This window comes from Lasioglossum baleicum, chromosome 12 (assembly GCF_051020765.1).
Source record: "Lasioglossum baleicum chromosome 12, iyLasBale1, whole genome shotgun sequence".
Lineage (NCBI taxonomy): Eukaryota > Metazoa > Arthropoda > Insecta > Hymenoptera > Halictidae > Lasioglossum > Lasioglossum baleicum.
Genome location: NC_134940.1, coordinates 12,937,973 through 12,963,435, shown reverse-complemented (window position 1 = coordinate 12,963,435; position 25,463 = coordinate 12,937,973). Strand labels below are relative to the sequence as shown.

General features: G+C 47.8%; 2 protein-coding genes across 6 annotated transcripts in view; one reads left to right on the top strand and one right to left on the bottom strand.

The window, feature by feature from the left end:
* Positions 1–25,463, bottom strand: part of LOC143213929 (prohormone-1) — a 121,615-nt gene that overhangs the window by 92,280 nt on the left and 3,872 nt on the right. For both annotated transcript variants that reach the window (XM_076434300.1, XM_076434298.1), the window contains exon 2: positions 15,082–15,161. The gene's annotated coding sequence lies outside the window, so the exon portion shown is untranslated. The remainder of the gene's footprint in view (positions 1–15,081; positions 15,162–25,463) is intronic.
* LOC143213900 (uncharacterized) overlaps positions 162–25,463 on the top strand; it is a 30,146-nt gene continuing 4,844 nt past the window's right edge. The window contains exons 1-16 of one of the 4 annotated variants that reach the window (XM_076434231.1): positions 164–405; positions 11,695–11,755; positions 15,849–16,031; positions 16,109–16,368; positions 16,618–16,872; positions 16,933–17,118; positions 17,189–17,454; positions 17,777–18,252; positions 18,367–18,489; positions 18,565–19,023; positions 19,133–19,421; positions 19,533–19,727; positions 19,795–19,875; positions 19,934–20,014; positions 20,084–20,540; positions 23,975–25,423. In XM_076434231.1, the coding sequence (XP_076290346.1) occupies positions 397–405; positions 11,695–11,755; positions 15,849–16,031; positions 16,109–16,368; positions 16,618–16,872; positions 16,933–17,118; positions 17,189–17,454; positions 17,777–18,252; positions 18,367–18,489; positions 18,565–19,023; positions 19,133–19,421; positions 19,533–19,727; positions 19,795–19,875; positions 19,934–20,014; positions 20,084–20,540; positions 23,975–25,423 (4,830 nt within the window). In that variant the 5' untranslated portion in view covers positions 164–396. Of the gene's footprint in view, positions 406–11,694; positions 11,756–15,848; positions 16,032–16,108; positions 16,369–16,617; positions 16,873–16,932; positions 17,119–17,188; positions 17,455–17,776; positions 18,253–18,366; positions 18,490–18,564; positions 19,024–19,132; positions 19,422–19,532; positions 19,728–19,794; positions 19,876–19,933; positions 20,015–20,083; positions 25,424–25,463 lie in introns of those variants that run through there. The other 3 variants (XM_076434230.1, XM_076434229.1, XM_076434233.1) reach the window with 3 other exon arrangements.

The following is a 25,463-nucleotide window of genomic DNA, read 5'->3' as shown; positions in this document are numbered from 1 at the left end:
GACGGTCCCGCGTTATCAATATTAAAAGACGCTCGAGGGGGGAAGAAATGTTTTCCTTTCACCTGCGTGGTTCAAGAGGAGGTGGAAGGGAGTTCTCGAGAGGTGGCGAAGGTGGAGGGACGACCCATGAAAGTAACAGTGCCTTCTCCGGGATCCGAGCAAGACTCAGTCCTCTCCCAGCGTCTGGAGAACGGTGAAGCTCTCGCGCGAGTTTGACCAACCTGTGCCCTATCTGTGTGAGGTGTTCGCAAGGTCGCGGACCGTGCACCGGAAACGCGTGCACCGACGATCGAGGATCGTCTATCGTGTCAAAGGAACCGTGGTGCGCTATGTGCTCGACTTGATCGAACAGCGAGATCATTCGACACGGGATAGCTGCTCGCTCCAGCTGCCAAAATGGACTGGGTGAGTCTGCGGGCTGCGACCAACTATAATATGATTTGGGATTCGATAGGGCACGATGTTCACAGGTGTTCATTCGGATAGATAGTCATCAGTAGACTGCGGATTTTATGCATTTATAATAATCATGAATAGGTGAAACACGAGATGAATTTCATATTACATACTAGAATCGGGTGAGTCTGCGGACTGCGACCAAGTATAATATGATTTGGCATTCGATAGGGAACGATGTTCACAGGTTTTCATTCGGATAGATAGTCCATCAGTAGACTGCGGATTTTATGCATTTACAATAATCATGAATAGGCGAAACACAAAATAGAAGAAACACGAGATGAATTTCATATTACTAGAATAGGGTGAGTCTGCAGGCTCCGACCAAGTATAATATGATTTGGGATTCGATAGGGAACTTCCATCCGGATAGATAGTCATCAGCAGACTGCGGATTTTATGCATTTACAATAAACATGAATAGCTGGAAACGCAAAACAGAAGAAACATGATATGAATTTCATATAAGTAGACATTGTCTACAACCTCTTAAAATTATTAGGAGAAGAAATCAATTTTTATGTAACTCCACTTTCTGGTAACTGATGCGGACAATTTTTATTTTGCATAAAAATCCATAATTTAGTCGTTAGGAGCAAGATAGACAGTTCGTTCTTACTTTATCCGTTTCAACAAGTTGAGAATAACAGACTGACATTCTCAAATTATTTAACGTCTCTTCTGTTTTAAATTGCACTTACACATTTTTACTGTAAACGCATAAAATCCGCACTGCATCAAAAGTCGTCTTTCAATTGCTTCTAGCGATTGAATTAAATGAACAGCGTTCTATCGGGATCAACGGAGAGATTAAACACGATCGATTATAAAATTGTGAAAACGTTCCGGGTGTTAAACTTCCCTCGATCGCACTGCGGAGATCTCGATGCTCGGTTAGGATAGGCAAACATAGGGCTCGCTGGAACGTGTTGATGATTGGCTGGCCGATAAACGATAAACGCCGATAAAAGGCAGGCAGACACGGGCGGGCAAGCAGGTACTTGAATGGATCGGGATCTTGCGAAATTCTTCTGGGTCGTTGATCGATTCCACTTTCTCCGCGTGTCGCCGGGACACGCGCGTGCCTGAGGAAAAAAGAGAACGAGAAGGAATTCTGGTCCGGGTCCGGGCCCGAGTTCGAGTCCGAGTCCACCATCGCGTCGTCGTCGTCTTTTCGACGCTTCGAAACTGGAGAACCAGCTGGATCTCGTTCGAGGGCGCGATCTGCATGCGTATCGAATACCTGGGAACGATCGTCGGCTTCCTGGCCGCTGCGGCGGAGGAGGAGGAGGAGGAAATCTACCGGTTATTCGAGACATGCCGAGCCGTGTTTCAAGCAAACAAGGAGCGAACGTGTGTGTGGAGCAACGAGAGATTGCAAAACTGATCGCCGAGGCCGACGTTGGTTCCCGTGACCGTCTCGCGATTCATTCTTCCCCGAAAATCTCAACTCCCAAGTCTGTCTTTAACATCCGTGCATATCCATTCCGAGACGACCCCAAAGAGTATTCTTGTAATTCGCCAGAATGACCTACAAAAAGGTTGCAAATTCGCTTGCTTCAACATTCTCCTCCGGACACCTCGTTCTCCTGGTCCATAACAAGTTTAGGCTTGTTTCGCCGAAGCACAGCTCTTTGAATCGTATTTTCAAGACGATCTGTGTGGCCACTTTCCCTCGGCCAGGGAGCACTTACACCATAAGAACCGATGACGCGATGTGGCGTCAAATTGAACGGCAGCCTTCCGCCGTATACCGTGGGCGTATCGAATGCAAATTGATGTGAAACACAGATCGAGGATTCGATAGACGCTCGGAGAAAGGTGTCCGACGAGGTAAATTACAATTTCGGACGCTTCCGATGAAGGAGAATAGTGTGTGAGTGTGTTCGATAGCCCGCAGCGATCGACAAACGTACGAGCGGCGTAGAGCGCGTTCGCAATTAGAAATTCGTGGATCGCCGGCCGATTTTCGAGGAAGGATCGATCGGAAATCGTTGTGCAACGTTCGACGAAAGCGACGTCGAGATTCGTGAGGCTTTCCTACGAGCGGCTTTCACGTCGCGAACAAATACGTATGTTGATGGCAGGTGTTCTCTCGACGATTACACCGCGGAAGATTTCCCGCCGGACGAATCGACTCGGTACAAGGACGAGGTAGAAGGGTCCACAGTAGTTCGTGGAAGAGGAAAAGGGTTTCCTGTCGGGTCCAAGTTATCAGAACTCCGGGCGACCTTCGAGGCTCGACCTTCGACGGATCGAGGTGTTCGGTGGAATGCGCGAAAGGAAAAGAAAGCGCGCCTTCGGTCCGAGAGGAGAGCAGAGAGGAGAAGGTAGTCGATGAAAACAAGAGAAGAGGACGACTGCGAAAAAGCCGCTGGATCGAGCGAGGAAGGTCAGCCGGTGACCTTTCCTTCGAGACTCGCGGACCGATCCTTCCCTCCTTGTCCATTTAATCGATGATCGCGATCCTCCATTTGCAATTCACGCATGCTGCTGCAATAGCAGAGCCCTCGTCGAGTCCAATGCAGTCGATAAACCGCGCTGTTTCGTTTTCTCGTTATGACGCACGAGAAGCTACACTGAGAAAATAGTCTTCCGTTCGATCATCGCAGAATCTCATTGCGAGCAAATTGTTTCGTGTGCAATCTTTATAATTGGTCATGCACGATCGACGATTTTTTTACCAAACTTGAAAATGAATTTTTAGCACAATCTACTAGGTAAATCAAATTTTAGTAGGATCAACGAGATGTGAAAATGTTACTGCAATTCTATTCGAAGCTGTACTCGTTACTTGGAGAATGAATGCGTTCGGGAATTGCGATGCTAGTGCGAAAGGTTAGACTCGTTGCAACAAGAAGAGAGCAATGCGTTTGTTAATAGATAGGCAATGTGGTTCTACGGATTCAGCTAAGTGGATAGGATAATATTGACGTTGATAACCGGTAATTGGCGAGGAAGTCAACAAATATGCATATTGTTTGCTCAGCGGTTTCGGCGAGTTGTTTCGTTCCTTCGTTCCTCGCGGGTTGGAATTTCTCTGGTTGAGTCACCGCAAGGACCTTTAGACTTGCAGCCAGGATCTGCATTCCCGAGGCAGATCCGTTGAATTTACTTTCGCGACCTCTTGCGATTTTAACCTCTCGAAAAATTCCATTCGAGACGGGACTAATCCGAAGAGAGTAAAAAGCAAACGAGGATCAAGATGTTTTCCATTTTTAGACTCGGCGAGACTGGGATTAAGATAAATCTGAATAAATTTGAGGATTCCACTCGAATTACAAGCTCGAAGAAACTGAAAAGAAGCGAGGACCACGAAATCGGATTGTCAGACTCTGCAAAGTGTTGCACTCGGAAAATAAATCTAAATAAATCTCAGGAAGATAAAACAGTAGGAAGTCTGACTTTTTCAGCCACTGGGAATTCCACTTCGACTTTAACGAGCTGAAATAAATTGCAGAACAAGACGGGGACTAGGGAATCTTTCTCTAGGGGGAAAGAATGAAGAGTATGGAGCGAAATGAGCATTATCTTCGGACGGTCGTGGTCCATCGAGATTCCCCCGAGCAATTAGGGACGACAAAGGGTATTTCATTAGCAGCGTGACCGTTCCATTAGTTTCCCGGTAAACGGAGCGAAGGAAAAAGAGAGAAAGAGTAAGAGGGAGAAGGACGGAGAGCAACGGGTGCACAGCCTCGAAGCAAATTCCGCGAAAAGTAAAAGTGACCGAGCCACGCTAGATTTATCCGACGGCGACGGATCGAGGTGATTTTACTTTCGATCCCGCGGCTTGTTTCGCCGGGATGCGAATTTATTCGCCCGCTCCCTCGATCGCTCGATTACCATTCGAAATCGATCGTCGTTTGCGATAATTAATCGGTCGGCGCAGCGATTCGGAACTGGACCTTTAACTGTTCGTTTGCTTGGAAAGCCCACATCGAAATCTATTCAATTTATGTATATTTATATATATTCTGTGTGTCCATCACTTTTAACAATATCGGAAATAATGGAAGATTATTAAAAATATCTATAATAAAATTCTGTCTATATCTTCTCTGAAATAATCAACCTTTTTCCACACTAAACATCGGTGTCTTAAAACTACCGTTTACAATTTATTTAAAAAGTTCAACTAACGCGATTTCTTCCGTGACTCGAGAATCCGTGCAAGTATTACGCTAGCTAGCTTTCTAAAATATGCCACTCCGCTTTGAATAGACAGTGAACTCATCTTTAATTAAATGAACTAATAAATCACCTTTCAAGATATTACATTCTTTTCGATCAACTCGATGGATGTCTGTAAAGCGCGAGCAGCAAAACGTTGATTCCTCGTTGCTGGAATGCAAAAATTCGAAGATAGACCTGATAACTTTTCATTTCAACAGCAGGACCACTTTCGAGAAGGAAACTTGATTCCATTCGAAATATATGGAGAGACATTTCACGCGATTGAGGGGGATTGCCGACGGTTTTCGACAGATTTCGGCTCGAAAAACAAATTCCGAGACCGGACTTTTTCCAGAATGGTCGAGGACCACTCCCGAATCACCCTGTTCACCTTTGCGAGTGGCATACTCGATCCGCTACCGGATCCAGGACTCCCAAGGTCAAGTCGAAACGCACCGACCACTTTTTATTTCCCATTCTCTGTTCATGCTCGCCGAAAATAACGCGGACAGGTTCTCCTCGGAGTCCCATTTTTCTCTCGGAATCTCGGTAAACCTGTCCTTTATAATAATAGGTGCTCGAACGCATCGTACGACTTATTAATTCGTTTTCATTTCCCACGGTCGTCGTTATCATTCTACTTTCCTTTTACGTCCTCCCTTGTCTCCTCTGTTCACGCTGCAGAGTTGCTCTGGTATTATGCTTTACTTGATTCAATGCTGCGGCCTCGAAATTAGGCTAATGACGGCCCGCAACTACGGTTTACCCTTCGCGACAACTACGGAGGAGAGTAGCCTAATTTCGGTCTGCATCTAGACTGCACCGTGCGTCATGAGAAAGAGAAACACTTGCAGCGTCGTTAATATAATTGATTAGGAGTTCTATCTGTCAGAAGAAAGAATATTTACGGTGATGGCAGTGGTGCTAATTGACTGTGAGCTATAAATCGTGTCCAATTTAGATCCATTAGATACTTTTTTCCAGAAATACCTTCGCTATTCATGTCTCCAACTCGATAAAACTACGAAGAGAGGAAATAAATTTCTACGCTTTCTCATGTAAATAATTAACACGGACAATTTTCATTCCGCATAAGAATCCAGTGTATTACTGTTACACCGGCGAACGTGTCCTAACGACCGACGATACCACTCATCGAGCAACGGTACTCGATCGCGAAGTCATCCGCATCGGCAGCGGACCGTTCAATCGACGCCGACACGTGCATCGTGCAGCCCGTGCAACGTGCAACGCCACTCGAATGCAAACAAGCTCGAAATAATCGACCGGCAACGATTGCGCAACCGATCTCGTTCCACTGAAACGTTACGGACGTCCCGTATTTCCCGCCCTTCGCAGATCCTGCGTCACTCCTGCATTCTCATGTTATGCATTTGCAACTTTTCGAAACTGCAGCGAGTCATTAGCATACAAAATACCAGAGAAACCGACCCTTGCAGAAGAGATTGCAATACACCAGGCGCTCGCGCCGTGCTTATGGACAGTCTAGAGAATCTTTGAAATTTTTAATGAACTCGCAGCATAATATTGAAGCAAACTAACAACAAATTATAATGACAATTAATTTAATACGATAGAACAAACAGATACTGCAATAAACGAGGTTTGGCACTGTTCTTGCACATTCTACTGCATTTTGGAAATTTTTTAAGACTCCCAGTACAATATTTTTCTAATGCCGCATTGTTTGCAAAGCGAAAATGATTGGACCGAGACAAATATTGTTCGCCGAGCGAGATTTACGAGCGAGACTCCGCCCAACGTCCACTGCGGGCGTTGAAGTCTCCAAACTGGCCGTAAAACGCACGCCGTGCAATGCCCGAACGTTCCGCGCAACTTTCGCGGCCGAGTTCATTGAATTCTCTCCGCCAAACGTTCTACCGAAGCATCTTCGACATGTTTATGAACTCGTAAAAACGTCGTTCCTCGATTTTCTATTCCCTTTGCAGATATCGCATTCGTGGCATTTTTATGTTTGTAGAGTACACGGAAATATTTGTACCGATTGCGATCTTTATGCAGTCGTAAACCGCACTCAACTGTACCATATCTGAACCTAAATCTTCTTTTTAATGAGTTTACGACGTCACGCTTCGATTTTCTTTTTGCACAGCTATCTCTTTTCGCGTCGCGTCTAGCACCGAATAGTTAATACACTGTATTCATTCATAACAGTGTCGGAACATGTAACCTAGCGGAAGCCTATTAATTTTCAGTAACTGGGCTGCACATTAAAAAATACGTGTAGTGCCCATTTGAATATAATCGAATAAATTTAAATGTAATTTACATTCAATTTAAATGAATTTAGATAAATTCGTAATAGTTTGAGAAGAAGTTCTGTTACACAATACGTTAAATATCTACTTCTGTGAATTGTGAATGAAATTACTGCTGTCTTTAAACAATTTCTCTTTCAATTTCGAGAAGTTTCTCTACAGAAAATAAAAGTTGGAAGTTTAATACTCGACTCGCTGGCAATTTTCTTTATTAAATTATAAAATCAGGATCAACGACATATCTCTCAACTTCCATTTAGAATTTACAACGGAGGAAAGAGTAACGATTAATCGATAGATCAACGATCACGAAAGTTTTCGACAATCCGAAGCGTTACCCAAGAACATACTCTGCAAACTTGAACAAAGAACACACGGCCGGGAACATTCTCGCTCGTGTCTCGGCTTCTGTGTCGCGAAATCGTTCGACAAAAAAAAATCCGCACTCGGCCAGACGTGCACAGTCTAGCGACCAGAAGTCGTTTCGCTAATTCGCAGCTGAAGAAACGAATTGGATAATATGTTTCCTGGAAGTGGACGCGACGGGATTCCGTGACGCTTTCCGTTCCGGTTACGAAACTTACCGAAAGGAACTGGCCCGTCGAGCAGGTGGTTTTTCGCTGGCGTTACAAGCGTTACAGGACGGCTGTGATCTCGACGAGCGAAGCCTCTCGGCCCCGTAGAAAGTGATTTGACATTTAGAAGGGTCCGGGGGGAATTTTTCGAGCCGCTCCACACGCGTTCCCGGCCGATTCCTTCTATCAGAATCTCGTTCCGCGACGCGAGAAAGCGGCGGAACCCGTCGAGCCTTTAAATTTCGAGCCGCTTATTTTTCCTCGCAAATATCACCCGCTCGGGCCGGCCGACGATTATTTTAACCCATTAAGTACCATGATATTCCCATTTGGAATCACGCACACGTGGATTGCTTTAAGGCCTAAGGTGTGGCATCAAAAGAACTACAGTGGGTGTACAAAGTATTCGTACACCTTTTAAAAACGAATAACTTTTTCAAAATCGAACCCAACAGCTTAAGTTTTTTAGAGACGTTAGAAAGATTAGTTTACTAACTAATGTGTAAATAATTTTCTTTTTAAATTGTTATTGACCCCAGTGCGAAGAAAAAAGTAAAAATCACGAATTTTTAAGTTTTATCTGTGCCTGTGATGAAAATTTATAGGTGCCTTTCGTAGGTCTAAGTAATTTAAATACATGTACAATGTTTCATCGAAATCAATCAAGATTGTTATGAAATAATAATTGATTGAAAATAGCAAAAATTGTAAGAACCTGTGATTTAGATGAATCGCAAGCCCTAAAGTCAAAGATTTTTACATCTTACAATGCCCATAGCTTTTTTATGCGTCAACCGATTTCAATGAAACTTTGTACATATATGTAATTTACTTACATTTACAAAATACATGTTTTAAATTTTCATTATACAGGCACAGATAAAAAATTTAAAAATCGTGCCCTTTACTTTTTCCTTTGCAATTGCGACCAACAGCAATTTAAAAAAAATGATTTACATATTAGCTAGTAAACTAATCCTTCTAACGTCTCAAAAAAACTAAAGTTATTGGGTACAGATTTGAAAAAGTTATTCGTTTTTAAAAGGTGTACGAATGCTTTGTACACCCACTGTACATACATTCCAAGTGCCACCATTCGTGATATCTTTTCAATTAATCACAAAAATAATTAATTTTTCTTAAATAATCGTCTTCGATATACATGTTCCTAAGTTCCAAACTCATTCTTCTGTGTTTAATCGTGCGTGACAAATGTTACAAGACGGTTCGATTACTATATTAAAAATTATTTCTACATTAAAGAAATTCCTATGTTAAAGTCCTATTTGAACCAACGTTCGCATAAATCCCGTGCCAATTTTGCTCCGTTTAGCGAAGAAAAACATTAGGTGAGATCTCACAAAAACAGGCAATAAACGTCAATATGAGAGGTTTCAGAACGTGAAACGAGAAGACTAACGAGGAATTACGAGCGAAAGGGAAACGCGGGAAAACCAGCGGATTCCAAGGCGGTAAACGGGCGTGGAATGCGTTATTCGCGACCGAGGATAGTCTAGCCTAAATGCAGCCTCCCTCTAGACACTGGTTAATTGTTCGTTGGCACAGGAACGTCGTCACGACGTAACGTTACGCGAATGTAACGCGCGCTCGTCGGCCGAAACGCGCGAGAAAGTCGCCGCCGCGCTCCTTCTTTCTTCTTGCTTTCTCTTTACGCGTTCGCGGGTTGCATAACCGGAGGAGGTGCCCCGCCAGGTGTCGCGTACCTGATTCGCCTTTGCGCATCATCCCGAGATCCTCAATCGAATCCGGAAGTCGCTAGATCTACAGCGATGCGAGATCGGAGTGCGATCGCTATAGAATTTTTCCTGAAGTGTCCTGATTGTTTCGAGCTTGTAAAAAAATTGCAAAGCTTGTGGAAAAATTGCAAAACTTGTGAGCAAAGCTTAAAGTCCATGGTGAGACCAGAGCTCTTCGATGATTCCTACGCTCACTGGCCGATCAGTAGCAAATCTATGTATTTCTTTCGGTGAACGCGATCGCCTTGGAATTTTTCCTAAGCATTTTCTTAAGTTTATTGGTTATTTTGAGCTTGTAAAAGATTGCAGAGCTTGTGTAAAAATTGCGAAACCTTTGAGCAAAGCTTAAAGTCCATGGTGAGACCAGAGCTCTTCGATGATACCTACGCTCACTGGCCGATCATTAGCAAATCTATTTCTTTCGGTGAACGCGATCGCCTTGGAATTTTTCCTGAGCTTTTCCTGAAGTGCACTGATTGTTTTGAGCTCGTAAAAAAATTGCAGAGCTTGTGGAAAAATTGTGAAACCCTTGTAAGAAGGATTTTGAGATTTATGAATAATTTTCAAGACCCATAGGAAGAAAATCTGTAGTTAGTGGAAATGGGGAGGGAAAGATCCTTCGGCTGCATTTTGAGAAGGTGCACAGTCTACTTATCACCGCACGATCCCGTTACCCGGGTTTCTATTTTCACTGATACTGTTTCTAATACAGTGTATTTTCTCTTGAACTTGTTGTCTAATGGTCAGCAACATTTTCATAAAGCTGAAGAGTATACGAACGAATCCATCAAGTTGAAGTTCTCGGATCTTCGCGATCTCTATTCCAATCCTTCTATCTGCATGGCTCGTAATTAATAGAGTATGTAATTGAATGAGCAGGGAAAATTTCAAACAGTGAACGATGAAATTTTTGAAAATTGTGGAAGAAAAAATTTCTCAAGTCGCTTCGCTGTCGACCCAGATCATTTTTATTTTGCGTAAAGATCCGCAGTCTAGTAATTAATCTCTGTTATCGCGTCCTGTACTGCCTAAGGTAGTGAATAACGATCAGGTTCCGATAGGCTTGTGTATTTTCGATCGGCAGGAAAGTCGAACGAGGTCGACCGACGGAAATCCACGCAATTGTCCTCGACCGGTCGTTTCCGAGCGGCGGGATTTCGAAAGAGGATCGCGGCTAATCGTATTCTCCTCGGAGAACCCGCCTATGCAAATCCATAACAGATCGAGCCGACTCCGTTGAAGTCGAAAGTGGAATCGGCCGGCGGGCGTTAATTACGCGAGATCGTCAGAACCAACTGTAGAAAGCAGTCCACGAAAATAGTCGAGCCACGGGACCTAATATGGACCACAAACTTCCTTTATTTATTTGTTCTAACAACACCGTACTAACCATCCTTTTTCACAAGCCACACAACTTCTTTGCTCACTCTATCGATTTTTCGTAGGACACACTCTTTTCTTGGACCTAAATTTTTTCGTGGGCCTTGAACTGAATTTTTTGGAGGCCCTTTCTGTAAACCTTACGGGTCTTTCACAGTCTTAGAATTTTTTGGGGACTCTGTACTTTTTTAAAAATTTATTCGCAAGCTCTGCAATTTTTTTGATAGATCCTAAATGCTTTTCTCCCAAGTTCTACAATTTTTTCGTGGACACACTGCAATATTTGTACATATTCCATAACCTTCCGTAGACAGGTGCCTCCTCATTGGAGGGGATCGCGATTATCGAGATCCACTGAGAACGGATCAGCGATAACAACGGTGTCCTTGATTGCGACAACGAGAGAGAAACCAGTGTTCGCAGAAAGTAAAGAGAGCTCAAGGGTAATGGGGATCGTTGAACGCGCTATGCACCGGACAACAGAAAAAGGCTCAAGGGGAAAAACGCAAGAGAAACATAATGGCGTGTAGACAGTGGCCACGGAAGCCTCGGCCGTACAACTCGAAACGAGAGCCGTTCGTGGCTACTTACGATCATAATTGCAAGCCTGGTGCTGCTCGTGACTCGGTTACGAAAGCGTGGGGTAGATATTCAGGCTTAATCGTTTGTTTGTACAATTCTTATGTAGGATTAACTTTTACTTTCGAGCTAGGCCGCCTAAACTTTCCTTTCTTCGACTGTCTTCCACTAATATTCACAGAAAAATTCGTTCCTTTCGCTTGTACGAAATGATATAAACAAGTCGACTCAAAGATCAATCTTCTCGATGTGGAAGGCATTCAATATGCGAAGATAAAAAGAGAAAATTCAGTGTTGAATCATAGTAGTCATCATAGTCATAAAATGGTATTAATTTCCAGTTTGACTACGAAGGCAACGATTTTTCTGCCACAGTAGGAGAAAATATAGTTTCTGTATTGAAGTATTACGGTTCCATATTGATTTTGAAATGTCGTGTTGATTTTTAACGGGGTTGCTTTCTCATTTCAGGGGTGCAAAACGGTGTCGCTGCTGCTCGCCTTGTGTATTCTGCTCGCGACGGTACACCGTGGTGAGTATTTAGTTCTATTTAGCAACGAGAGAAATTTCGACATTAGAAACGCACAGCGACGTGTCGTCGATCTTGATCACGTCCGAGGATCCAGGAACAACGCACCGAACAGTCTACATCAGAGGTTCTTAAACTGTGATCCGCGAAACAATTTTTACATTAACCATACATCCCCCAACTTTTCGCTTTTATTCAAATGACACATTTAATAAAAATCCTACATGAAGAAGAAAAATGCCTAGGTCCGCAACAAAATGTTGTTCAAGAGGGAGCCGCGGGCTACATAGATTTAAGAACCCCTGGTCTACGTTACTCAGATTTCAATGCTTGCCGCGACAATATCAAGTCCATGTAAAAGTGAAACATTTCAGCCTTGATACACAGGAGTTTTTCTACGATCTACTGTACACAAAACCTCGAGATATTGCAACTCACTTCTACAGTAATTTCTATTTTAGCGCGTAACTCGTTGCACACATAAACTCGTCGAGTTTATCATTAGTAGCACGCGCGGGAACTGCTGAGAGCGAACGAATTCAAAGTTACCTCCATTTCGAGCCGAAGTATCGATGAAAATAGTGAAACTTTCGAGCGAAACATGAATGGCTAGAAACGTTAAGAGTCTCTGGATGTGATAGAAAGAGTTACAGAATATTTGAACAGGTTCTGTTTACAAAGTGAGCCGTGGAACCTTTTTAACATGCATTCTCACGCGATAAGTTCTATCGTTGTTGCATTGCATAAAACTGCTTACTCCTAGTAAAACAAGAATTCATTGAGGAATGCCAAGACAATCGGAAGAAGGTTAGAACGATGCATGAAATTTGATTCATGAATCTCACCGGTCTGTGCAGGGAAGGGTTAGACACAATTTCTAACGGGACCGAATTGACACTGTTGAGGCAAACGGTAGCAAAAGAGAAAGAGGGAGAACGAGAGAAAGAGAGAGAAGAGTACAACAGCAAGGTTAGCGCCGCGAAAGAATGGCCCATTTACTCTGTGACCGAGTCTCCCGGCGTCCCCCGTAATTTCTCTAGCGTGCTCGGTACACGGGGCCCGGTGCACGTGAGGACCGGTGCATGCATGCACGCACAGATGCAGTTTTCACTGCGTGTCCCGTGTACAGATCGGTGAAACGTGCTTCTACACAGACAGGCACCATTCCCGGTGAAAACGGTACGCGGCAAAAACCTCCCGGAGCGGAGGTTCGAGAGCCTTTCGATCAGATTCCGTTCGAGAGGAGAGGGGTTACCTATCGGGTGGGAATCAGGTGGGACCAAGTGAGATCAGGGGGAGGGGGAATCGGAGGCGGTCTTGGAACCGTCGAAAGCAACATTGTAAGCGTGAAAAGGCTCGCGATCGAGCGATCTTTAAAGGCGATCGTTCCCGCCGTGTTTCTATCTCCGCATCTCGTAATCGATACGGTAACCGTTTCCGGGATCTGAAAAAACCGGCATAATTGACGCAATCCGCTCATGACTAGCTAAAGGTGAGATCGTGATCTACGCGCGGGAACGCCCTTATAACCGAAAGAATGTTCTTCTCGATCGTTTCGTTCTCCTTGCGGGAAATCGATGGTTGGTCGCGTAGATCGGAGTTGTTCTCTATACAAATCGAGGGCGCGGGCGAATCGCCGGAAGCCTGAGAACATTTTCGGGATCGTGGAGAGACCAGAAGTAGGTCACTACATCTGCCGAAAAGTGTCCCACACACTCGAGAAGAATTTGGGACCTCTAAAAATACAAGGAACAGATCATTAGAACTGTTTACATCTTCAGGGTCCAGGAAGAGGAGATTAACGAATGAAAGAGTGAATGCAAAACATAGTTAGGGGTACTTTGCGGTGAAATATGAAATATCCCTACGTCTAGTCCCTACTAGAGGCACCTTAGAGTGCATAGTAATCATCAAAAAGCATATAGAATGTTTTCTTTTTTTTAAATATCTTCCAAGCAGCCCTTTGCGTGGAAGATAGTTTTAATAAGTTATCACAAACAATAAAAATATTCGTTTGCTTGTTGATTTTGAATAAATTTTGTACGATTATATTTTCTGTTCATTTATTTAATGATTTTTAACCAACCTTGATTTTGTGTTCTCTTCCCTGAGGCTGTCTATTCATATTTACACTGATTGTACTGCGAATTTCATCGTAGCTGCCAGAGTTGGGTAAAAATTGTATCTAAATAATAATTTCGAATAAAGTTGGTCTTTCCAAGTTGGTTTTAAACCCACTTTATTCGAAATTTTTATTTAAATAAAATTGTTGCCCAACTCTGGTAGCTGCACAAATATGGCAAGTAAACAAACTACGAAACAACGTGTTAATAACCATAGCAATTGAAGAAGCGACGTAAAACAATCAAACAAAAGGGACTAGAGGGTAGAGAGTAAAAATTGGGACCTCATAAAAGAACCAGGTCGCTAAAAACGAGAATTCCCCAACGAAGAAGTGATTGTGAGGAATGAGGGTAGATTAGTGAGCCTGTGTGCAGTGCCTCTAAAAACTTTGGAGGCCATGATAGCGCGATAGGAAAGCACGGGAAGAAGGAAATAGGTCGCAGAAAGCGTTCGCATTGTAATTTCGCGAGGCTCCCGGGCGATAATTCCAGGTTTTCAGCGAGCCACGCGCCTCTTACCGATATTATCTGCGGTGTTATGCACCGCCTTAACACCATTACCGTCGGCGCAACGCGAAACTATGCGGTGAAAGAGAATCGTCGCGCCGCCAGCCGCTTCCGTCGAATCGTCGATTCCTGCCGCGAACAATTCCGCTCTATGCAAAACGCGCGCAAGTCGTTAATGCTACCCGTGGAAACTGTGAAGCGATCGTCCGTTCTTTTTCCCACCGGGAAAATCGAACTGCTTTCTAGGCAATTATGAAACTTCTTTCGTGACTCGAGGCCGATTTGCAACAGCGCGGTCGATCGTGGAAACGAATCGAAAGGGACTAATGAGTGCCGGATAAACGTCGTTTTTCAATTGGCTCACCCTGCGTCGCGAGCGCACGCGATATCTGTGGCCATCTTCGTCCGAGACGTGAAAGGATTTTTGGAATGCGTTAACAAATTGTAGCCGCCGCGAAAAAATTACAGGACTTGTAGAGAAAGGTCATAGGACTCGGGAAGAAAATTATGTATATAATAATTGTAAAGCTTGCAAAAAATTATAGGATACGTGCGAGAGAATGCAATGTTTAGATCTTACGAAATATTGAGGGATCTGTGAGAAAACTTGTGGGGTCTGTAATGAAATTCTAGAGCCCACGAACGGGGAAATAGTGGTTTCTGTAGATATCAATGAATGTAGTTTTTAAATCCACTCACCCTGCGTCATGAGTGCGTGCTGTTGATGCTGTCACGGTCGTTCACTCATCTGTAGTTCACGGGGCACCTTCATTCGAGACCTGAAAGCAAATTTTCGAGAACGTTAAAAAATTGTAGACACAAATTGTGGGTCTGTAACAAAATTCTAGGACCCACAAAAGAAGAAACAGTAGTTTCCGTGGATCGTGCGATCGCTGCCCGAGTCCCAGCGCCAGGTGGGTGGTCACGGTCGCCCTCGATCTTAATTCCAGACTCGATTTTCGCATTGTATCTCGAGTCGACCTCGATTCGCTCGATCATCGGTGAAAGCACCTGGGGTGACTCTTCGCGATCGAAAGCAATCGTGGGGTTTCGCGCGCGCAAATGTAAAAGAGAAACTTCTGCTGGTTTTGTTAGCGGAGCACGCGTGCTAATTGCTCGCAGGGGAAACATTAACTTGTGACACTGTTCGGGATTATTCGAATAAGATTACAAATAGATAATTATAGAAACTTACAAAGTAGTGATCGACACAAGCCTCGCCGAAAGGAAATTCGTGAGAAAGTTCAAGGAACGGGTTTCAGTTTCTCTGGGGGGTGACAGGTGTCTCGATCGATCATTAGGCTGGATCGCGATTGATTAGCCTAGCCTCGTCGGTTTCAAAAGATCACTTCTCCTATTTTTCTCTTATAAAATCGTAATTCCCTTAAAGACCGTCGCTGTTCACGTAGAGAAATTCTGCGAAAACCGAAATGGGAAAACAGCTGGATGTACTTGACGCGTTGCAGGTGATGCCGAGCGCAAGGTCGTCTGCTACTACACTAACTGGTCGATCTACAGACCAGGTACGGCGAAATTCTCACCTCAGAACATCAACCCGTACCTGTGCACCCACCTGATCTACGCGTTCGGTGGGTTCACCAAGGAGAACGCTCTGAAGCCGTTCGACAAGTACCAGGACATCGAGAAAGGTAAAAGAAGCGACCTTGAGCATAGAGAGAGAGAGAGAGAGACGGTGTCTGACGATGCACCATGGCGAATGTTCAAGGTGGCTACGCCAAGTTCACCGGGCTGAAGACGTACAACAAGAACCTGAAGACCTTGCTGGCGATCGGCGGATGGAACGAGGGGTCCAGCCGATTCTCGCCGATGGTCGCCGACCAGGACAGGCGACGGGAGTTCGTCAAGAACTCCGTCAAGTTCCTCAGGAAGAACCACTTCGACGGCCTGGACCTCGACTGGGAGTACCCGGCGTTCAGGGACGGCGGGAAACCTCGGGACAAGGACAACTATGCTAGCCTAGTCCAGGTAAACGTCTGGTACTCGCGTACTTGATGTTCAAACTTGATCTGTTCAATAATTCCCCGTGGGAGGCTGTTGAACACATCCTGAACTTCTTTGTAGTTCATAATTTCGTAGAAGAGGAGCGATCTTTTTCAGCTGAACTACTCAATTCTCTAACTGTTTAAACATGAGCAATTTTTAATCGAAATTCAAGTGTCCGGTGGCGAACGTGTTGAATTCGATTGACATTATTTCTTTTGGTTTCTATTGAAGGAACTCAGAGAGGAGTTCGACAAGGAGTCCTCGAAGACCGGAAGACCGAGGTTACTGTTATCCCTGGCCATGCCAGCGGGTATCGAGTACATCGACAAAGGCTACGACGTGCCCAGGTTGAACGAGTACCTGGATTTTATCAATCTGCTTTCGTACGACTATCATTCGTCCTACGAGCCCGCCGTCAATCATCATTCCCCTCTGTATCCCTTGGAAGAGGACAACGAGTATAACTACGACAGCGAGCTGACGATTGTAAGACCAACTCTCTGGAACTTGCATTCGATGGCGCGTTGATCTCGACGAACTTTTTAGGATTACACGATCAATTACTTGCTGAAGAAGGGTGCCTCGCCGGAGAAGATCATTTTAGGGATCCCGACTTATGGTAGATCGTACACGCTGTTCAATAGGGACGCGACGGAGCTGGGAGCGCCGGCTGACGGTCCTGGAACTGAAGGCGATGCAACTAGGGAGAAGGGCTATCTTGCTTACTACGAGGTCAGGTTTGGTTCAGAATACTGAATTGTGTTTCGAAGTCTGTTGCTTCAATGTTGCTATCGATCCTCAGATCTGCGAGAGTCTATCGCAGTCAGACGACTGGGAGGTGGTGCAGCCAAACTCGAAAGCAATGGGTCCGTACGCGTTCAAGGACGACCAGTGGGTCGGCTACGACGACGAAGACATCGTGAAGCTGAAGGCGAAGTACGCGAACGAGAAGAATCTTGGCGGCATCATGTTCTGGACAATCGACAACGATGACTTCAGGGGCAAGTGCCACGACCGACCGTACCCGCTGATCGAGGCAGCCAAGCAAGCCCTTCTGACCGATTCCACGTGAGATTCTAGCGCTTCAATCCTCTCAACAATCTAGCAGATGATAATACAAATCGTATTATTGCGATCAGTCTAAATGAGGAACTCGAGAAGAGATTAGATAGAGCCCTAGTACCATTGTCCCTATGCAGTTTAGTTGCTCAGTGACCCAATATAATGTGTTATCGTAAACAGCCTAAAAACACCCTAGAAGAAATTAGGTAGCGCTGGCACTCTAGTCCCATTTTAGTTTAGTCGCTGGACAAATTACAATCTCTATGCAGTACCTGTAGATCGAGATCAGGGAGTAGTCTCGTTAATCTTGTCTCCGTGTTCCAATCAGAAATGCCGTTCAGAAGTCGCAGTCAGGGGACAATCGCAAGAAAACACGGCTACCAACAGTGCCCAGCAACTCAGGAGGTAGACGACAGGGTTCCGGTAGCAGAAGAAGCACCACAACAGCGGCACCGATCACGAAGAAGCGCGTCACGTCTCCAAGACCGAAATTCCGGACCTACGCGAGACCAAAGGCGAGCAGAGAGGAGGACGAAGAGGATCAAGACGTGTACAGGCGGTCCTACAGTCAATCTTCTTCCGAAGAAGATGACTCTGACAAGGGGAACGCGGTCAAAGCCGAGAAGAATGACAGATCGAGGGAGAAGGGGAAGAGCAGGCCTAAGAATCAATCGATAGGAAGTTCGAGTCGGAATCGCAGGAAACAGACTCGCCGCAAGCAAAAGAAAAATGAATCGGAAGAGGAGTCTCTGAGCAACCAGCTGACTACACCTGAGCCCCCAACCACGCCTGATCCTGGCACTGGTAAGTGCTCCGAGGCTGAGAAATTGTTACAGCGTTATTCAAAATATTTGTTCAAAATACAATTCTTTACCGGAATGATAACAAACCGATAATACGAACGCTATCAAATGTTAGATTTCAAGTGCGAGGACGAAGGGTTCTTCCCGCATCCCCGAGACTGCAAGAAGTACTTCTGGTGCCTGGACAGTGGACCAGGTGGCCTTGGCGTGGTCGCGCATCAGTTCACTTGTCCTTCCGGTGAGTTCAACCTTCACTTTCTCATCGATCCGCGTGGTCGGACCTCTCGATACTGACCGCATCGTTCTCGTACAGGACTGGTGTTCAACAAGGCGGCGGATTCCTGCGATTATCCTCGGAACGTGATCTGTCCGAAGACGAAGACATCGTCGCAGGCTACAGCGTCGACGACCAGGGCACCGATTACGGCAGCCACGAGTCGAACGACCTATCTCTACAGCAGTACCAGAAAGCCAACCACCGAGAAACCGGAAGAAGAGGAATACGAGGATGACTACGAAGGCGAGGATGAAAGCGAAGAGGAGGAACAGGTGGAAGAGAAGAAGGAGCCTAGCACGACCACCACTCCGAAGCCACTTCTCTATAAAACGATCACCAGGAACAAGCCTACCACGACTACCACTACGACCACGGAGGCACCACAGGTTACCAAGAAGTCCGAGAGCCACGAGGAATCCGTGAAGATCCTCGGCACAGAGGATGAAGAGGATCCTAAGGTCATCAAGGAGCTGATAATGCTCATCAAGAAAGCAGGTACAGTCATTTATTTTAGATGCGGTCAGGCTACCGTAGGTAGAGGGTTAATTGTCTAATTAACAATTAACGTTGTAACAGTCTTATCTACGAGGTTCCGTTCCCACAGGTGGCATCGAGGAGCTAGAGAAGCAACTGTACCTGCAGAGCAAAGGCTCGGACGAAACGAGCGTCGACACCGAACGCGTCACTCCTGCAACCATAAGTCGTAGCCTGTACGAAAGGGTGCTAAATCGTCAGTCCACCAAGGTGGCTACAAGTAGAGCAAGCATATCGCGGGGCACGAGTTACGCAAACGGACCAGGTGGAGCGCAATTCGAAGGTTTGGACGAGGTCCCCGAAGTGAAGAACTTGCGGAGGTCGCAGAAGCCTCAGTACGTGACCATCGAGAGGCCTAGGTGAATTTTTTGAGTACATTATATAATAACAAGTAACAAGCTCACGTAAAGAACGAGCGTTTAATCGGGAGTACAATGAGCAAAAACATACTGTAATGTCTTTTGGGTTAGGCCCTCCACGAAGGAGCCGCCGGTCGAAGACGAAGAGGAGGTCGAGGACGACGAAGAGCTCGACGACGACACCGCGGACGTCGCATCATCCGAGGAGCGGACTGTCAGCAATCCGTTCTTGGCCAGCTCGACGCAGAGGGCGACTCCCAACTACTTCAACATCAGACGAGCTCGGCCGTCAAGCACGACGTCCAGGTGAGAAGATGGACCGCCAGGAGAAGGTGTTGATAGCAGTAAAGAAACGAGACTTTCATTCTTTCAGGAACGAGAACGACGTCGAGTTGAAGGACGATGAGGAAGAGGAGGCGCCTGTCCGTTCTCGCCGTCCCACGACCCCATCCAGGTAAGTAATCAACCAACCAAGAACAGGAACAAACATTCTGAAGAGTTAACAATTCCAGAAGCACCGAGAACAGTTCTTCGGAAGACAAGGAAGAAGAGTCGCGTAACTCGAGCGAGGAGAACCCGACCACTAAGTCCAGGTGCCATACTTTAGCATAATCCTGTTTTCTTTCAAGCTCCGCAGCGCTAACTGAACCATGGTTTCGCAGGTACGTCAACATTCAGAGATTCCGAAGCACGACCTCGAGGCCTCTGGAAGTGGTCTCGGAGTCATCTGCTAGCCCAGATCCTGTGACGCAAGCGGTCTCGATCGGCAAGGAAGAGGAGAAGGTAGAGACGAGCACGGCTACGTCAACAAGCACCCCTTCGTCGACAACTGTGGCGTTCACCACGGCGAACAGCATCGTTGTGGAGGAAGAGACAGAGAGATCGGGGACGAACGAGAGCGCGGAGGCGATTAGCAGCTCAACGACAGAGACGGTGCGACTGGTCGAGGACTCGGCGACAGAGATCCTGCTGACCACGGCTCCGGCGGGTCTGTCGTCGACGCTGTCAGCTCCCAATTCTCGCAGCAGCGCCGCGACGGTGTCCCAGCCGAGACCTTTCGGACTGAGCCGTCGCAGCAGACCGACCACGGAGCCGACCACCCCGCTGCCGGGGTCCAAGGTGAGTATTCCCTCGCGAAACGTCGCGCGGCCGACCTTCCTGGCGGGACGAGGTCGCTTGAGGTCGAGGCAGGAGAAAACGATCGCCGAGAGCGAGAGTCCTCGCGAACCTATCGAGGACCCGGGCTTAGGTAGACCTGGCCGGTCGCGGCAGAGGGGCACGAGCAGGTACACGCCGCCAACCTTCAAGGCCAAGGCCGAAGAGCCTTCCAACTCGTTGGTCCGGGAACGCGGTAGAGCTTCGAGTACCGAGAGCACGCCTGAACCAGTCAGAAGGAGACTCAGAAAGCCTATCTTGCGGGCGGTCACTGAACACTCGAAGGGCAACGAGCTGGAGGACAGTCCTATCGTCAGGATTACCCAAGGCCCGCCCAACAAGATCTCCTCCAGGTCCAGGAGCGTGACGAAACAGGAGACCAACGAGGAGGACAGGATCACGAACATCAGAATTTTCAAGAAACCCGCTTCAAGCAGGGACATCGACGCCAGGGCCAGGTACACCAGGAAGAGGAACGACGTAGAAGAGGCTGTGAAGACAGCCGAAGTCTCCACCAGCACGCTCTCCACGACGGTGACTACGACGTCGAAGATTGAAGAGGAGGTTATCTACGATACCTCGAACGAATCTATCACAGAGGAACCTCGGGTTACCACCGCAAGCGTGTCCATCGAAGAGGACAATACTACGACCGACCCGGTGCTCGAGACCAACACCGTCGAGTCGGTTCCCACCACAGAGTCGATAGGGGAGAACGAAGTGGTTACCGCGACGGATAGTCTACCTTACACCACCACCACCACCGAGCCACTGCAAATTACGACTACGGTCGGGAGAGAAACTAAGGTCGAGGAGTTTAATCCGGATATCATCAAGATCGTGTTCAATGCGAATGCTAGCTCCCCGAATCAAGAGAACGGAACGGTGATGAGGAGGAGGAAGGTGTTGTTGAGGAAGAGACCCGTGACCTCGACTACCTCCGCGTCGCAGGAGGACGAAGAAGAGCAGCCGACGCCGAGGAGGAGGAAGGTGGTCAGACGTTTTCGTATACATCAGAACGCTAGTACCCCAGCGGACGTCTCTTCGACCGAGGACGACCGTATAGTCCTCAGGTTCACGACCCCTAAGGACGCTGACCTGAGCTCGACGCTGCAGGAGGATGTAGCAGAAGGCACTTCCACGGAAACTATCTTCACATCCACGGCAGAGACTGCAGGCACGATCGATTATGCTCTAACCAACGATTATACCAGCTTCGAGACACCGACCGCGGGCACCTCGATCGACGAAGACTTCGAGGACCCTGACACGGCCACGATGGCCTCGACCGTGCTCGACAACTTCACCGTTGCCTCGACAGAGCGAGGAGAAACCCTGGCTGAAACTGCTTCGACGGAATCGACGACATCGCCCACCACCTTCGTGATCAGATTCACGAGCGACGTCGTGGATGAAACGACGGCCGATCGAAATCAGCCGGAAGCTGCACCGACGGTGGCCTTGACCACGACCTCGCTGGCATCTCAAGGCACCCGGAGGCTGGAGCCTTACAACAGGACCTACTATCAGGACTCTAGGTTCGTAAGGAAGAAGTTCGTGCGCAGGAGACCGATCGAATTATCGGAGAACATCGGCGGACAGAACGTTGTCGCGAGGACTCCGAGTAGAGCGTTTTCATCTACCGAGGTGAGTAATCCGGAGGTGTCGAAGCGGAGGAAGAGTCTGTTCATTCGTCGCAGACCGGTTTCGTCGACGACTGCTAGAACCACGCAGACGGCGATAGAAGAAGAACCCGAAGAAGAAACGGAGCTGTCGCTGGAGGAGGAGGACGTCTCGTTGGAGGCGACCCCTAGGACCAACCGAGCTAATGTTCGGCCAGTCTTCGAGGTGAATTTACCAGCGCATGGAGATTCGAACGAATTTTGGAGTCGCTTCACCACTCCCTCGTTGTCCACCGGTCACTTAGCTCCGCTGACGCCACAGATACTTCTGGAGGAGGCTCTCTCAACAGGGAGCGAGGACGTCTACCGATCGACGCCCGGCAAGAACCGTAAACCAGAGTCCCGTCCCAGGTACAGGGTACCAGAGTCCTTAAGGAAAGTGAGTACAGAGAGCTCGTATCTTGCCGACTCGTCGCCAGAGGAATCCGAGGAGTCAAACGACTCGAAGCTCAACTACCAGGGCTACAGACAGCCGAGGACTCGCGGCAGGTTCCCGACAGACGAGGACGAGTCGGTGCTGGACGCCACGCAGTCGCCGAGCTTCGACTCGTCCGCGCACGTGAGGACCAGGTTCTACGCGCGGAGGCCCACCAGCACGGAGAACCCGGTTACCGAGACCCTGATCCCGGCGAAGAAGTTCGATTACGTAGCGGACGCTCACAGAAGGCTACAGCAATCTCTGCGAACCACCCCCAAGAGTCCTAGCGAAGACTCAACGAAACAGGTCCAGAATATCGTAGACGATTACACAACCACACCTTCCGCGCAGCCCCTGGTCACTAGGTTGGTCACTTCGGTCGAGGAGTCCGCCACTACCGAGAGGCAGAAAATCCTCATCAAGACCAAATACTCGTCTCTAACCTCTACCACGAGGATCCCCGTGCAGACCACCGCGTCCTCAATTCCAGACACCCTCTCGACGACCTCCAAAGACTCGTCCGACGGCGAGGACGAGTCAGCAAACGAAATACGACAAGGTCAGGTCGAAAGGTCCACGCTGCCCATCGAGGGCGAGTTTCTTCATCGGACAGGCGGCGGTAGACTCACCACCGAGTCACAGGAGTCCTCGACCATCGAGATCGAGTCGGTGTTCAGCAACTTGATCGCCGGCAAGGACCAGTGATGGCCCGCACACGTCTCATCATTCATCCCATCGATACTAATGTACATACGAGCGTTCATCTTCTTCGTCATCATATTGCAAGATCACACACGACTTTCGAGAGTAACGTGCGACCGGAACTCTTTTCGTCTTCCATTCATCAGTTCATCGGTCGGTTGTTCACGGAATTAGAGTATCGAGATAGAGGACCAGCCCGGAGGATGTAGATTGATTCTCCAAAATCGAACGCGATCGGAGATAACCGTCTGCACGCTCTTTGCGAGAGTTAGGGTATCGAAGTAGAAGACTAGGACCCCACCGAAGGCTGTGCGTATCGAAGAAGGATCGATACACGAGCGAGACTAAGCGGAGGTTGATCCTTCATCGGTTCATCGTTTGTTCGTAGAGGAGAGCTACGCTTTTCCCCGAGTTCTAGTACAGAGGAGGACCTGCGCCGATCGAGAGGATCGCCGGCTTTCTCTTATTTTCTCTCTCCGCCTCTTCTCCTCCAGGACGGAGACTGCCGGGACGGCACCGCAGAGAGAGAGAGGGAATCAAGGGAATGATCCGGGAGGATCGGTGATTAAGCGTGCTGCCTTTCTTCTGATTTTCAGGTCGCCGGCTCGGAAGCAATTAGGTTGCCGACCCTGAAGGAACTGATCGGTCTTCGGACCAGCGAGCTGGCCGACAATTCCTCGCCCGTGCAGTTGAGCTTGCTCGACAACAGAGAGACGAACCTCGTTCTCGAGGTCGACGAGGATAATGCTCGCGGCGAGGCCAGCGTACCCGAACAGCCGGGTTACCAGAAAGACGGCGCCTGGATACTGACCAAGGCGAAACAGGCCGAGCTGGACCCGATCGAGGACAAAGCACGTTTGTATTTCGAAGAGGAGAATGTCGCGGACGAGGCGGAGTCCTCTCTGGCCAGCAAGAAGAGGATCGATCGCGAGGACTCGTCGACCACCACGATCAGACCGACCACGCTGCGCGCTATTCCTTTGACCCACCTGCCCAAGAACCTGACGAACCCGCGAGGTTTCTACGTGACCAGAAGCCAAACCGAGACCCCAGCGAGCTTCACCGAGACCGAGACCTTTGCTACCGAGCCGACAACCTTGTCCATCGGAGAGGATAATAGAACCGAGAAGAGCACGGAGGTCCCAACGAGTTTGAACACCGAAGTGTCCCCAGTTTACACCGGGCCAAGCGAGACGACCACGCAACGGTCGCGTCGACGAAACACTACGAGCTCCTCCACACAGACTCCTTCGTCCACTGACTACCCAACTACTAGACAAGTAGTCCGAGGCAGGGGAAGGACTAGACACAGAGCAACGATTCCACCAGTCAAGCAAGAAGAATCAGTTAGCGAACCCATCACGGTGCCAACGACCATCAAAGCATCGTCCTCCACAGCCTTGAAGGCTTCCACCGGTTCGACTCTAGCCGTAACATCGATCGTCGAGTCGACCATAGCTCCTACGACAGATGTCGAAGCTAGCGTGCCGTACAAATCGCCGAACGATTTCCCTTCCTCCAGCACCGAGGAGGCTGATCAGACATCCACCGAAATTTCGACGGTAGAAGACATTGTGACCGAGACGTTGACTACTCCGAAGGAACCCGGACCAGAAGAGAAGTCTACAGCTAGTACCGAGAAAGAACCCACGACAAAGGAAGATCAGAACCCGACAACCTTAATCGTAACATTGCCGACTACCACAGCGAGCACGAAGACACCTGGTCCACCTGCCCGTGGCGCGCAGAGGTTCAATTCGTACGAGTTTGGTCGTCGAGGTAGCCGCGATAGGACGCGGGTGAAATCGCCGGTAGAGGATCAAGAGAATTCGGTGAAAAGGACGCAACCTCCACGGCGGCGATTGTACAGAGGACGTCAGCGGAGACCGGGTGCTGGTCACGTGTCCGCCGATTCTGTTCCCGAAGAGTCCGCGCCCAAGGACCTGGCCGAGAGGAACGATTCCTCTCCGGCGAAGGAAGAGCATGAGAGGAACGTCGAAGAACAGGTCGGGATCAAGGACAGTGTCGGTCGAAGCGAACCAGAGGTCAGTGTAAACTTAGTCGGGCGTAGGAGCGGGAGAGAGA